The sequence below is a fragment of the Diceros bicornis genome, chromosome 5 (assembly GCF_020826845.1).
Source record: "Diceros bicornis minor isolate mBicDic1 chromosome 5, mDicBic1.mat.cur, whole genome shotgun sequence".
NCBI lineage: Eukaryota > Metazoa > Chordata > Mammalia > Perissodactyla > Rhinocerotidae > Diceros > Diceros bicornis.
In genome coordinates this window covers 36,631,325-36,644,970 of record NC_080744.1, presented here as the reverse complement: position 1 = coordinate 36,644,970, position 13,646 = coordinate 36,631,325, and the positions used below count along the sequence as shown (strand labels likewise).

At 42.6% G+C, this 13,646-nt stretch overlaps 1 protein-coding gene across 7 annotated transcripts in view; it reads left to right on the top strand.

Annotated features, from left to right (window-relative positions):
• The window catches only part of RASGRP1 (RAS guanyl releasing protein 1), a 74,443-nt gene that overhangs the window by 42,948 nt on the left and 17,849 nt on the right, over positions 1-13,646 (top strand). For 5 of the 7 annotated variants that reach the window (XM_058541195.1, XM_058541193.1, XM_058541192.1 and 2 more), the window contains exons 4-9: positions 1,841-1,903; positions 2,849-2,980; positions 4,924-5,077; positions 8,434-8,607; positions 9,640-9,756; positions 12,082-12,357. In XM_058541195.1, coding sequence (XP_058397178.1) covers positions 1,841-1,903; positions 2,849-2,980; positions 4,924-5,077; positions 8,434-8,607; positions 9,640-9,756; positions 12,082-12,357 — 916 coding nt within the window. Of the gene's footprint in view, positions 1-1,834; positions 1,904-2,848; positions 2,981-4,923; positions 5,078-8,433; positions 8,608-9,639; positions 9,757-12,081; positions 12,358-13,646 lie in introns of all 7 variants that reach the window. The other 2 variants (XM_058541198.1, XM_058541197.1) reach the window with 1 other exon arrangement.

The window sequence follows — 13,646 nt, the reverse complement described above, 5'->3', positions numbered from 1 at the left end:
GGTAGATCCAATAATAAAAATGTAGAATCTGAGATGTGTTTATCTAGAATGTGCCTTATGCCTGAATCTCTTTGCATTGAAGGGATGTATTTCCTTAGCAATGTGTAGAAAGGATGTAAAGTCATCTCCTTCTCACGCTTACCTTTCAGGCCCAAAGAAAGGCACGCCTCAGAACCTTTTCCTTCACCAAGTTTGCCAGTTGCCTGAGTTTATTTTTATTTTGATTACCTTTGTTGATGTGGTTTTGTGTTTTTGTTTTTGTTTTGGTGTTCTCAAGGATGGATTTTATAGGCAGTAAGTCTAATAAAATGTAGTTTTTAAAATTAAAGTCATTTTATTAAAAGTACAAATTTTACAACCATAGTTCTTTAGGGGTTCAAGTTTAGTTTGCAAATCTTATTCTTTCTATAATTTTAACATGTTTCACGAAGCATTTTTAAGGGCCTTGAAAAATGTTTGGTTAATTTGAATAAGGCTAATTAATTAAATACTTCCAATGGTTTTAAACTACAATTATGAATTTTCCATTTTAGATTATTTAAAAATACTTCAGATGCCTTCCTGAATTCTAAATAGTTTTTATAACTCTAGTAGATTAAAGTTATGAACAGTAAAGGTAACATTATTTTAGACATTCCAGAGCTATGAATAAACTTAATAAGATTTCAATTTAAAACCACAAATCTAAAGCAGTTAATTATATATTCCAAATTGAAGTTTCAAGGCTATCATTCTAATATGCTCTTAAACATTATAGACATATAAAATCTCAAAATGCACAGATTCTTTCCTAATAAAAAACATCAGTACTATGATTTGGACTTTTACTTTTCTATATTTAACTCTAAATTTTCCAGGGGTTAGAGTACGCATACTCACTGAAGGAAGACCACTCCTGCCCCAGTTAATTGAGATCTCTGCCAGCTGGCTCACTGGATCCCTCTCAGGGGCCCTGCTGGAATTCACTGAACCCTGGATTGCAGTTATTATGGTTTTTAGAAGGGAAAGAGGGTGTATTGTCCTGCAGGGCACACAGCCCATGTAGCCTGATTCCTCAGTCTGTTGACGGAAGATGGTAGGACCTACCCACGTTCACCTCTGAATTAGATTTTGCATTTCTTTGGCAATAAAATAAAAGAATATTCTTTCCATATATTTCTGAAGATGTGAACTTAATGGAATCTTGCTATTTTTCATATTCTTAGGACAGCACCATTCTTGTTTAATATTCCAAACGATGTGGATCTTGAACTTGACTCCGATTGCATTTTGGATTATTCACACGGCTTTGTCTGACTTGCCATCACAAATTATAAAGTCAATCTACTGACGTCCTCTAGGTGTACATTATCATGTTTCACATTATTGTTCTTAATTATCATGACCATATATCTGAATATCTGGGCCCCTTCTAATTCACTACACAAATTGTTTATCAGTTACTGGAAATATTTCAAAAGATAAGAAGGGGATGCTCTTTTTAACTTGTCTCAATTGGACTCCTGATCTCCTGGGCGTGGGCAGGAGGTCATTTGCCCCTTCTTCACTTCTTATAGGAACCTTTCCACGCTGTAGGCTCCTTCTACTTCTGCAAAGGAGATGCTGTGACCCGCTCCCATAGGCCATTTCAGCATGGGCTAGATAGAAAGTCACTATCATCACCCTTCTGGGTGACAGGAAGCATACAGCTGCACACATCTAGTTGGTTCTTATCGTCTGGCCAGAAAGAGAGGAAAACATTTTCATTTTTTTAAAAATTATATGGTGGAGGAGGGTAGTTTTAGAGAAGTTGTTTGGTTTCTATAACAGCGGCTTCCATTTCCCTTAACCACAGCCCTACCTATAAGGATGCCTTGGCAAAGAATTCACCAGGGCTCTGCCTGAAGATCTGCTATTTTGTCAGGTAACGTTTCTGCCTGCAGCTGGGACTTTGTGGAGCAGGTGAAATGAAAGACTGAAGCAAGGGACTTGAGTTCCTTCCTCGTCCTCCCCTCCTTTCCCTTCCTGACCATGTGTAGAACATTATTGGACAGGCTAGAAAGGGCAATCCTTAATACTGGAAATTCTCCAACAGAACACAATTTTTTCTAGTGTACCTGAGCTTAATATTTTATACCAATGTTTTCTTCAGTCTTACAGCATTTTGGTATCAAATGACATAGGGAAAGATAGAGATAAAGAAGGATCTCTTTGTTACTTTGTTTTTATTCCTAATTATTTAAGTAATATAGGTCATATTAGAGCATTTCAAAAATACAGAATATAATTATAGTAATAATCACTCCTTTCCAACCACCTGTTTTAGTATATTTCTTGTCTTTTTTCCAAGCAGATTTTTTTTAACATAGTGAAGATCAAAATACATATAAAGTTTTGTATCCTATATTTTTCACTTAACTTTATATCCTAAGAATCTTCTCTAGTCCTTAAAAACTTTCTGTAAACATTATTTTTAATGGCCATATAATATTCTAAGATATGATAAAATGTAATTTACAGATTCATTGCCCCATCTTTGGACATTCGGTTTATCTCTAGTTGTCTTCTTTATAATTATCTCTGATACACATGATGGTGCCTAAGTCTTTGTAATGGCTCCTCTGATTATGATGTGCCTTATCCCATCAGAGCATTTAGCATGTGGAGGGCAGAGGTGTCAGCAGGTGATCTTCTTTCCATCCCTCCCAGCTCCTTATATTCTATATGTAGAATATATGTTCTGTATTCCCAGGAATACAGAAGGACAAACCAGCCTGTCTTTTTCTGAGTCCTCCTCATGGGAAGAACCCACCAAAGTGTGAGTCCCGGGCTTCAGTTTTGGATTGTGGTTTTTACTCCCACCTTGTAGGTATTGGATAACAGAATTCTGGATCATGTTTAAAATGGATGCCAGCTTGACAAACGCTATGGAGGAGTTTCAGGAACTGGTGAAAGCTAACGGTGAGGAGTTGCACTGCCGCCTGATCGACACAACTCAGATGTGAGTGTCAAGGTTTTGACTAAGCTTTCGACACCACCTCCCTCCTGTAATACACTCCTGGCTGCTCAGCTAGGTTCTGACTGCCGGCTGTGACTGCTGCATTTGTTCACCTCTCTGAAAAGCTCTTCAGACAGACAGGTTCCAATTGCCTCACCAAAGTGAAAAGCTTGACATTTAACAGGAAAGCAGAGAAGCTGCCTAGTGATAAAGCTGTAGGTGACTAATATCCAAGAGCAGGAAAAAAAATAAGTCTCAGTGAAAAAGAAATCAGGTTGCAAGATATTGACTAAAATGTATCCAGATCATGAGAAACTGAAAGTACAGTGACTAAATCCCTGTGTCCTCAGCAGCTAGTGCCTGAGGCACCCAAACGTGTCGATGGGGAAGGGCCTGCTGAGAAATGTGTCGACAGAGGGTTTATAACATACATGGAAGGCTATGGCAGACACTTAGTCTTCAGTGATGGAAAGGATCTCAGGAATATTTCAGATTATTCCTTGGATTTCTTGTTTACGAGATTGGCCCACTCTGAAAAATGAGTGCTTTTCCTAATTTTGGGAGAGTGTACACATTGTATGGTAAGGTTTTTACAATGTGGCCGCTTTATTTTGGAATAATACAAATCCCTACGATATAGCATTCTAGGACTGAAACATAGTCTAGAGATTATTTCATCCAACATCTTGGGAAACTGAGGCTCAGCAAGGTTGTGACTCGTCTGGGATCACACAGCTAGTTAAGTTAGTGGCAGAGCAGAAGCTGGTCTCTGAGGGCCCTGAAAGCACTGTGCCATAGCCATGTAGAAATGAATTCACCGTCACATTTCAGAGTCCCAAAAAAATCTAAATATCAGTTTGGATTCTCTGTACTTCTCTGCTTAGAATTATACAACTTGAAAGATATAAGAAATTTTTGAATTAACAATGTCCTCATTTTAAAGATGCAGAACCTAGGGTCTAGAGCAGTTCTCAAACCCAGATCTCCTTGTCTCAATATGTCCCTAGCTGACTTTCCTGTACCAGTATTTTCCACAGTATTAGGAATTAATCAGTGGGATATTCCCTGACCAGAGATACTTGAGAAATAGTGAGTTAAATTTTCCTTTTGCAATGCTTCTTGGAGTCTGTGATATGCTCATTGGCCAAGGGGGCTACACAATTTGTAGCATTTCCCAAACTCATTTGATCACAGAATCCTTTTGCCAACAGACAAGGTTCTCAGGAATACCAGTGGGAATAACACGGATCTGCAACGTGCTACCTCTCAAAATGGCTGCTTGCCTTTGCTTCCTTAATGAAGGAAATTGAAACTGAGTAAGAAACACATGGATTGATTACAAGAAAATGTGTGTAATGGGGGACACTCTGGGGTTAGCTAGGCTTCCTTGGTCATTTCAGTGGCTGGGGACATTTGAGGAAGATGCCACAGTCTGCCCAGAGTGACCACATGATCCTACACATGAGTCTCTGCAGCATGGCGTCTCTTCTCTGTGGTTCTCTGTGCTCCTCTGGCATGAAAATGGCCCTATGACCTTGAGATTTCCAACCAGATAGAGTCCCCATCACCCCCAGGAGAATGAAGGAACACACAGTAGGCATGGAGATAGCAGATATGCCAGGGACAAGACACAGGAGCCAGGACCAAAGGCCAGGAAACTGTGACCAATGTCTGAGACTCTGTCCTTCCCAGGACCCTAAAGTAAACACATTGTACCACTTCCCATGGCACATTCAGAAGGTTCATTAAAAACCAGCAGGGCTTCCTAGTTGCCACCATAGAAAAAACTGATTTAGAGAAACTCAGTTAATGCATTATTTTGGCCAAGGAAGCTAATGGTGCTTTGTATATTCTTGTGGGAAATGTTAATGGATTTACTTGCATTAAAAAGCAATTTAATTTATTCTTTTTCCCTGTCTTCTCCCTTTCGTGTTTACTCACAAAAGCAATGGTCGTGACTGGTCAAGGAAACTTACTCAAAGGATAAAATCGAACACCAGCAAGAAACGGAAAGTCTCCCTGCTCTTTGACCATCTGGAACCAGAAGAGCTGTCCGAGCACCTCACCTACCTTGAGTTCAAGTCTTTCCGGAGGATATCCGTATGTACCCAAGGGGCAGGAGAAAAACTTCCCGGGGATATTTCTGAAAATAAGCAGAGAAATTCAACAGCCCGTCCACCTCCTAACCCTAGAGGCCCCCCTCAGTGCTGGTCAGTTTTCCCATAAGACTTTGTTTAGTCTGGAGGATCAGTACACTTGGAATTCCTTTGTTGCTCCTGCTGTGCTGTCCATCTCCCACCCTCCAGGCCCACACCACCCACCCCAGCCCTCACTCAAATGACAATACTGCGGGCACATGACACCCTGGACATGTGCATACGTGAGTGTACACACAGCGTGCACACACACACACCTTTTACCCCTGATAATCATTAGCCTCCCAGAATTTTTTAAAAAATTTTCCTCCAAAAAAAAAAAATGGGGGTATGTCCCATTTTAGAGTTCATTCTTAGAATGAACTCTAAGAATTTGAGTTCATTCTAGGATAGGCTTTGAATGGCTCTGGGAGATCACAAAATGAAGTAGATGCTACTGGTCCAGCCAAGAATTTACCTAAACCCTTGAAGTGGTGCTGACATGGCCCAGTAGTTACCCATGATTCTAGAGATAACTATGCTGACTCAAACCTTGCTCCTTAAAACTCCATGTGTGATACCAAAGAACACTGGTTCCATACAAGAGAACTTGACAACGTGTCAGATGCTAACAGACCCTCACTAACCAGTATGCTTTCCTGAGAAATGACACCCTTACTCCACTCAGCCCCCATCCCTACAAAGGATACAGTCTTCTGCTTTGCTCTAAAGAGAGAGGACTTAGTTGCTGGATGCATTTCTTAGAATGACCTGTGTTCCCCGGATGGGAGGATAGGGGCCCAGAGGGATGGCTTGAACAAGGTCACATAGCTTATTAGAGTCAGAGCTGGGGCGAGGATCACATGCCTCTGAGTCACTCACCACCAATTTCTTGAGCCTGGTTGTGTCTGGAAGGAGACCTGCAAACCAGGTTACGGAGATTATTTCATCTTTTCACCCATAATGTTGACGTCCATCGTGTTTTGCCATCAACCAGGAACCCCCCGGCTCCCATTTAGAAATGAGTCTCCAAGCACTGATCTGCGCTAGCCCCCCAGTCCCCTCACTGGCACCCCTCAGGCAGAACCACAGGCCCCAGTTGGGAAGCTCCACCTGGGGACTTTCCATTTGGCAGTGCCTTCCCCTGTCACGGTGAAGGACCCTGAAAAGAGCCATTTATCTCACTGGATATCTGAGCTGTGCTGGGGCCCAACCAGCAGGGCTGCTCAGTCAGGCCTGCAGGACGTCTGCTTGATGCCAGCGCTCAGATCAATGGAGGCCAAAGTGAAAAATCAGTGCAGAACAAGCACTTGGAGCCAGTGCTCCCCCAGGGTGAGGCAGTGTTCTATTTGCAAAAGAATACATCAGTTTGAACCTTAATTTCTTTTGAATGGCATGGTCCCCTCATAGAAGAAGAACTGTTTTGGGGTTTTTTTGTTTTTCCTACATAGTTCTAAACAGTTTACCCAAACAATAATTTTCCCTCCCACATACGGTTGGAGGGCAATTTATTTCTGCTGTGAATTCACTGGCATTTGATATTTTTTGTTTAATATTTTAGGGGGGTTGGGTAGATTACTGGGATAATTCTTTTAAAAAAGAAGTGGAGGGGCCTGCCTGGTGGCATAGCAGTTAAGTTCACACACTCCACTTCGGTGGCCTGGGGTTCACTGGTTCGGTCCTGGGTGTAGACCTATGTACCACTCATTGAGCTATGCTGTAGCGGCATCCCATATGCAAAATGGAGGACGATGGGCACAGATGTTAGCTCAGGGCTAATCTTCCTCAGCAAAAAGAGGAAGATTGGCAATGGATGTTAGCTCAGGGCTAAACTTCCCCACCAGAAAAAAGAAAAAACACGTGGATTCAATGTTATATTTATAGCAGGAAAGATATATAAATGTATTCACTGGAGTGAGTCACGGGAACTTTCTCTTAGAACCACAAGATTTTTGCTTTATATGTGTCTCCTAAGGAGTAGTTTTGGTCCTACTCATATTTTTCCACCCATCAGCAATCACAGCACAGTAAAATGGGGCTCAGCTGATTTGCACTTATTTTATTGAGGTTATGAGTTTTTCTCATCAGTCTATTTACTAGTCTGGCAGGACTAAGATTTGTTATACTGAAGTAACGACCCCCTCAACCCCGTGCCCTGCAATCTCGGTGGCTTAACAAAGGAAAAGTTTATTTTTCACTCACACTACATGGTCTGACATGGGTCAGCAGGGGCCTCTGCTGATCGCAGCTGGATGTGCAACACTTCGTCTTGACATGAATATCCACAATCTCTGCAGCAGTGGAAAGGCAACATGGCAAGTCATTCACTGCCTCTTTCCCTCAAGTCACATCATCTCCACTCACATTCTGCTGGCTAAACTATGTCACATGGTCACACCTGATTTCAAAGGGGAGAGTTCAGAGGCAGAGAGCTGGAAAGAGTTGGGGAGCAGCACCAAAAACTTCCACAGGAGCGTTGGAGCAGAGCAGGCTACTCCTCCCTCTTGGTTGTACTATTTGAGCAGGATTGTTTGTGACAGGGACACAATAGCTACTGTCATCACTTATACAGAGATCTTCTGGGACATTTCCAGTTTCACATACGCTGTTTCATTGTCAACCACAGTCAATGCCATTGTCCAGTTGGGAAACTGTGGTCACCAAATATATAGCTAACCAGGTTTCATGTACCCCACTCACTTGGCCTCTCCTCAAGCTGGTGAGTAGAAGGAAATCCAAACAGGTTTGTTTTATCATGAGGTTAATAATTACCCCATTAGCACCACCTCACATTGATGTAGCACTTTGAAAAGTTAAAGTGCTTTCATGTGTTATCATGTTTGATCTTCATAAGAATGCCATGTCCTAGATAGGGCAGATTTTATTATCTCATTTTTAAATTAAGAAACAGCTAGAAGAGAGAGAGAGAGATTAGATTTTTGTGAGAGGCTTATCTTTTTTTTTTTTCCCTTAACTTCAGCAACAGAGCTGGAACGAGTACTGAAATTTTTCTTCTATGCTATATTCTTTAGAATTTAGATGGGACAGTATCAATATCTACTTAAATACTATATTTACATTAACTAATATGTGTATACATCCACTTGTGCCTAATAACTTTTTATGGAGAGAGACCATAAGTAGAATAATAAAGATTTCCCTCCTACCATTCTTGTCAGCCAAGTGCAGGACATGCAGGAGAAGGCAGCCAAGTGCTCCTCTGTCCCATAGCGGTTTCAGGCCATCATCTGGACAGAGGTGATATGCCCCCATCTCCAGGAATACTAGAGCGGCAGTCCTAATGGGTTTCTTTTTCCCCAGTTCTCCGATTATCAGAATTACCTTGTGAATAGCTGTGTGAAGGAGAACCCCACCATGGAGCGGTCCATCGCCCTGTGTAACGGCATCTCCCAGTGGGTACAACTGATGGTTCTCAGCCGCCCCACCCCACAGCTCCGAGCAGAAGTCTTCATCAAGTTCATCCACGTGGCTCAGGTGAGTGACTGGATTAAGACTTCAGGCCTGGGCTATGAGATAAATTATCCTCTCTTTCCCCCAGCGTAGTCTGTCCATTAGATATGCTTTTCCCTCCTGAACCATGGAGGGGGCGGGGGTGGTTGTGTGCCTTTAACTGTCCCCAGATGTAGATATGGTGACTTTTCTATTTCCCATGCAAGGGCAATATGGAGAGGGCCATACAGGGATCAGGATACAGTTTTAGATCTGTTTAGATCTTTAACATTTTTCAGAAGATGCTTACCAGCCTACATTGTTTCCCCAAATCTGGCCCACATGGCAAAGGGAAGGGCAATTTCAAGTTTTATTGGGGCTGCACCAGCTTGAGTTGTCTTAGGTCTTTGAGCCCATGTTGTGTTGAGTGGCTTGGTTTAATGTTTGAGGGTCAGGGTTTAAGCATTTGATAAGAGGAAAACAGGTACTATGAACACATTTCAAAATTCCCCAGAGATTCTAGCTTCTCTTTCCTAGTTACTATCCTATATAGGCACTGGCATTGCCCTCAAAAATAAAATAGTCTAGTTAATTTGGGATGAAGGATATAAAAGATTACACTTAATGATATATTTTTCCAGCTCCAGATGATCTAGACCAATGTTTCTTAAAGTTTGTACATAGACCACCTGCTCTGATATTAATTAAAGGTATATTAAAAGCACAGATCCCTAAGCTCAACCCCAGATCCAGGGAATCAGGACATCTGGGCTTGGGTTCAGAAATCTTTGTGTTAAACAAGTACTTTGGGTGATTCTTAGAAACCATTGATGTAGAAGGTGGTCACAGTTCAGCTGCAACAAAAGGAGGGAGATGTGACGCCTTGCTAGATTTGGGACCTATTGGTCTGAAATTAAGCCTAAGGGAAGAAATGGACAGAAAGTTGCAATACCTGATCCCTCGTCTTTGACCAGTGTTAGGAAGGAAGACTTGCGGCATAGAGACAAAAGGCAGCCTCTACGCTCCCATGTAACTGACATGTACAGTGACTGCTCTCATTTGTTTTCTGTATCACAGAAGCTCCACCAACTACAGAACTTCAATACATTGATGGCTGTGATAGGAGGGCTAAGTCACAGCTCAATTTCCAGGCTCAAGGAGACAAGTTCGCACGTCCCACACGAAATCAATAAGGTCAGTGCTGCTGTCTCCTCCGGGGCCCCTTAGCAGCATTCCTAGGACTAGTGTCAACGTTTCCTCCATGAGGGGCACCCTAGAGAGCATTTCTGAACCTCATCATCCTTTGTCAACCAGGCAAAATACCAGGGAGGTCAGAAAACCCACAGGATGGGGACCTCACAGATCTGAGAGTGACTGTGATTCAGTCTGGCCTAGGTCACTGCACACATTCCTGCTGCTCAGTTGAAATAATGTATGCCTCCTTCCCATGTTCATATGCCACGGGAATGTTCTGAATGCCAATGCCTATTCAGAGACACCCTCTTTAACACCAACTCCCTTGCTCCAGCAACTTGCTCCAAAATGTTTTCCCAAAAGGAATAGTGGTTCAATTGACCACAGTTCAGTTTGCAGGTCAAGTGTAGTTATATAGTGACACATTAGATACCTAGTTATCCAGATCCCTTAGAGAGTGACATTCTGGACAGTTAAGTTTCCCAGATAGTTGGAAATGAGCTTTTCAGGTGCCATTTTGTAATAGATAGTGTTTTATTGAGGAATATTTTTCTTAAGTCTCCTATGCATTTTCCTACATTATTAATTAGATTTTACAAAATGGACTTCAATCCTTTATGACATAGGGCTGTTATTATACATATAAGCCACTATGGTCTTCTGCAGATATAAATGCAGCCAGGTGTGGTATGCGTTAGATAATGACTGCTCTTTGAGCGTTTTCATCTCATGTAAGAGGACCAACCAGCCCTTCCTTATGAAACTCAAACCCCAATCCTCCCAAGCTGGCACAGAGGGAGACTCTCTTCTTAGGGAGAGATGTCTGAGCCTTGGTGCCCCATCATTTTCCCCAGGTGTTCAGCCTCCTTTTGGGAAGTCTTATTAATCATCCCTGCTTTCACAAGGCCAGGCTCTGGGGATGCTGCCCCACTCCCACCTCCTAATGGTCTGCTCAAAAGGGAAATCTTAGTCACCTTGTAATTCCCTAATAGTTCTGCTAAGACCAGGTAGAACAACTGGAAAGACTGCCTTATCTCAGAGGTGACAGATTGCTTACAAGATAGAGCTTGTTCCTCTTCAGCCTGAGGTCCCTCACAGCAATGCTTCCTTGTCTATAGCTGCCTGACCCCCAGGGTGGTCTGCATAGTGAATTAGAAAGTCCAAGCTTAAACCAAGTGTCCCCCCATTAGTTTATTTCACCTTCTAATGGGAAAAAACATCTCTACCATTTTTGCTCAGTCTCTTGTCTTGTGAGCACCTTCCACACTTCACACTCACCTGCACTGTTTGCTAGAGGTGTGTGAGGAGGAGGCTCTCTCACCAGCTCAAAGGGATTGAGGGAGCCTAACTCCAAGACCTAAAGTTCTTCAGTGGGGGGAAATGGTACTTCTTAGGCCACAATTTTATTAAAACAATTTCTGGTATAGTGTTTAAAATGGTTCTTTTGCATTGTAACATGATTGGCAGATTCTTGACTTCCTGTCTTTGCGTTTGAGAAAGCTGGTCATCACGCATGGGGAATGGGGTTCTGTGAACTGCTTGCTGACTTGAAGCAGGGGTGTCTGAGAAGGCCACCAGATCTGCCTGCTCCCTTTTTGTGCTGGTGAGCAGTCATGCCCCTTCCAGGGCCGAGGCAGGGCAGGAGCTCTGATGAGGAGCTCCCTGGGACCTCCACCTCATCCTCTTTCAAGTTCTTTGCTGAGAATTGGTCTAGTCTACTCAGTCTCTCTAGTTGAGGGTGTCAGTCTGTGAGTGGACTGTCACCTGCTTAAATAGGAACATGCAATAATAGATTACTGAAGTTCCACATTTAAAACACATGCTTTTCCCCATGCCAGCAACACAGTTAGCACTGCTAACAGCACATTTCAAATGTTGTGGATTGCGGAGTCTCTGGAAGCACTCAGAAGACACTGGGGAAGGGAACTGCATGGCCTGGGGATAGATGTCAGAGGGACACTTACTATTCTCTGTATACTGTTGTACTTTTTTAATGTTTATATCAGGTGCTTATATTATTTATTTTTAAAAATAAAAATTTTAGTATAAAAACAAAACCTCATTTAGAATTTTCCAGTTATGTAATAGAATCAAGTAAAGCAGACTTTGTGTTTGAAAATACACTCTGTGATGTTCAGTGTAAACTGGGGTTTTAATTAATTTGGGAGTCATAATCTGCACCTTTTAGATGAATCACCCCCTGCCCGACAAATTAGGGATGGTATGAAATCCTGGTAGGGGCTGAGCATAAACAAGGTGGCCACTGCAGACAATACACTCAGCCTGGTGGGTGCCTGTGATTGGATCTCTTCTTCTGCTTTGTAGGTTCTGGGTGAGATGACTGAGCTGCTGTCCTCCTGCAGAAACTATGACAACTACCGGCGAGCCTACGGGGAGTGCACCCACTTCAAAATTCCCATCCTGGGGGTGCACCTCAAGGACCTCATCTCCTTGTACGAAGCCATGCCCGACTACTTGGAGGATGGGAAGGTGAACGTCCACAAGCTGCTGGCCCTTTACAATCATATCAACGAACTGGTCCAGCTGCAAGAGGTGGCCCCACCCCTGGAGGCCAACAAGGACTTGGTGCACTTGCTGACGGTGAGGCTCACACGGGAGACAATTACTAGGCACTTGCTGTGGGCCAGGCCCCACTCTGCACCTTACCAAATATTAGCTCAGTTAATTCTCATAAAAACTCTATGAAGTAGATACTATTATTATCTCCATTTTATGGATGGGGAGACTGAGGCACAAAGACATAACTTGCCAGAGGACCACACATTATTCAGCAGCAGAGCCTGGATTCAGATCCAGGTGGTGGGACTCTGGAGGCTGTGCTCTTAAGCAGTCTGCACTTCAGACTTCTAGGAGTGTTTCCCTCGCCCTGCAAAAGCAGTCCTAAGCTCTCTGGAAGGAGCTGATAGCAAATCAGGATATAAGGCTTGGTAAGTGATGGAGACAGTGTGTCCTCTTAAAAAAAAGACAAGATAGAGAATTAAAAAAAAAACAAAACACGTTCATTATTTAGGTCCTGCCACCACTGGCTTAGATCCCTGTTCCCAGAGGCACTCAGGCCAAGGGTAGGCAGACACTGGCAGTGGTGCAGGAGACCAGGATTAGCACTTTGGGTGCAGAGTGAGATCAGATGAACTCCCTTCCAGACCTGCGATTCTGTAGTTCACCAGCTGTGTGACTGTGGGCATGTAACTCGAAGTCTCTGTTTCCTCCTCTGTAAAATCAGAGGGATTAGTCTCTTTGCATCCAGCTGATGTCTAATCCTAGCCCTTTTGCTAATTGGCCAGGTGACCTTGGCAGGTCTCAGCCTTAGACAACGTCATCTTTGGAAAGATACACTGAATCTTAACCTTTGTGGATCACAAGTCCTGTGGTGAAAGCTGTGAACATTCATCCCAGGAAAATATACATAAGCCATATACTCAAAAAGATGCAAGTTTTTGAGTTCTGAACCTCCAGAAGCCCTTCCACAGTCTCTAGGTTAAGAACATTATTATTTCTAAGACTTCTCTAAAATTTTGTAGTTCTAAGATATATAAAACTCATATATAAAACTCTTAATATCATTTAATAATACCTGTTATCATTTAAACTGGGTTCTGTTGCTGGAATCAAATTTTAACAGTATCAGGCCATGCACCTGCTTTCAGATCATCTGCCTGCTTTGGGAGAGAACAAGTGAACTGTGGACCATCTGACTAGATAGGGCCTTTGGCCTGAGCTCTAAAGAGGCATTATATTAAATCATAGTTTAAAAGAGGGCATGTTCAGACTTCTCCAAAATTTAAAAACATTTTAACAAGAAAGAACTAACGCTTGCCCTATTGTAATAGTAGGTGTTACACCCTCCAAACCTTTTGAATTTTTAAAAA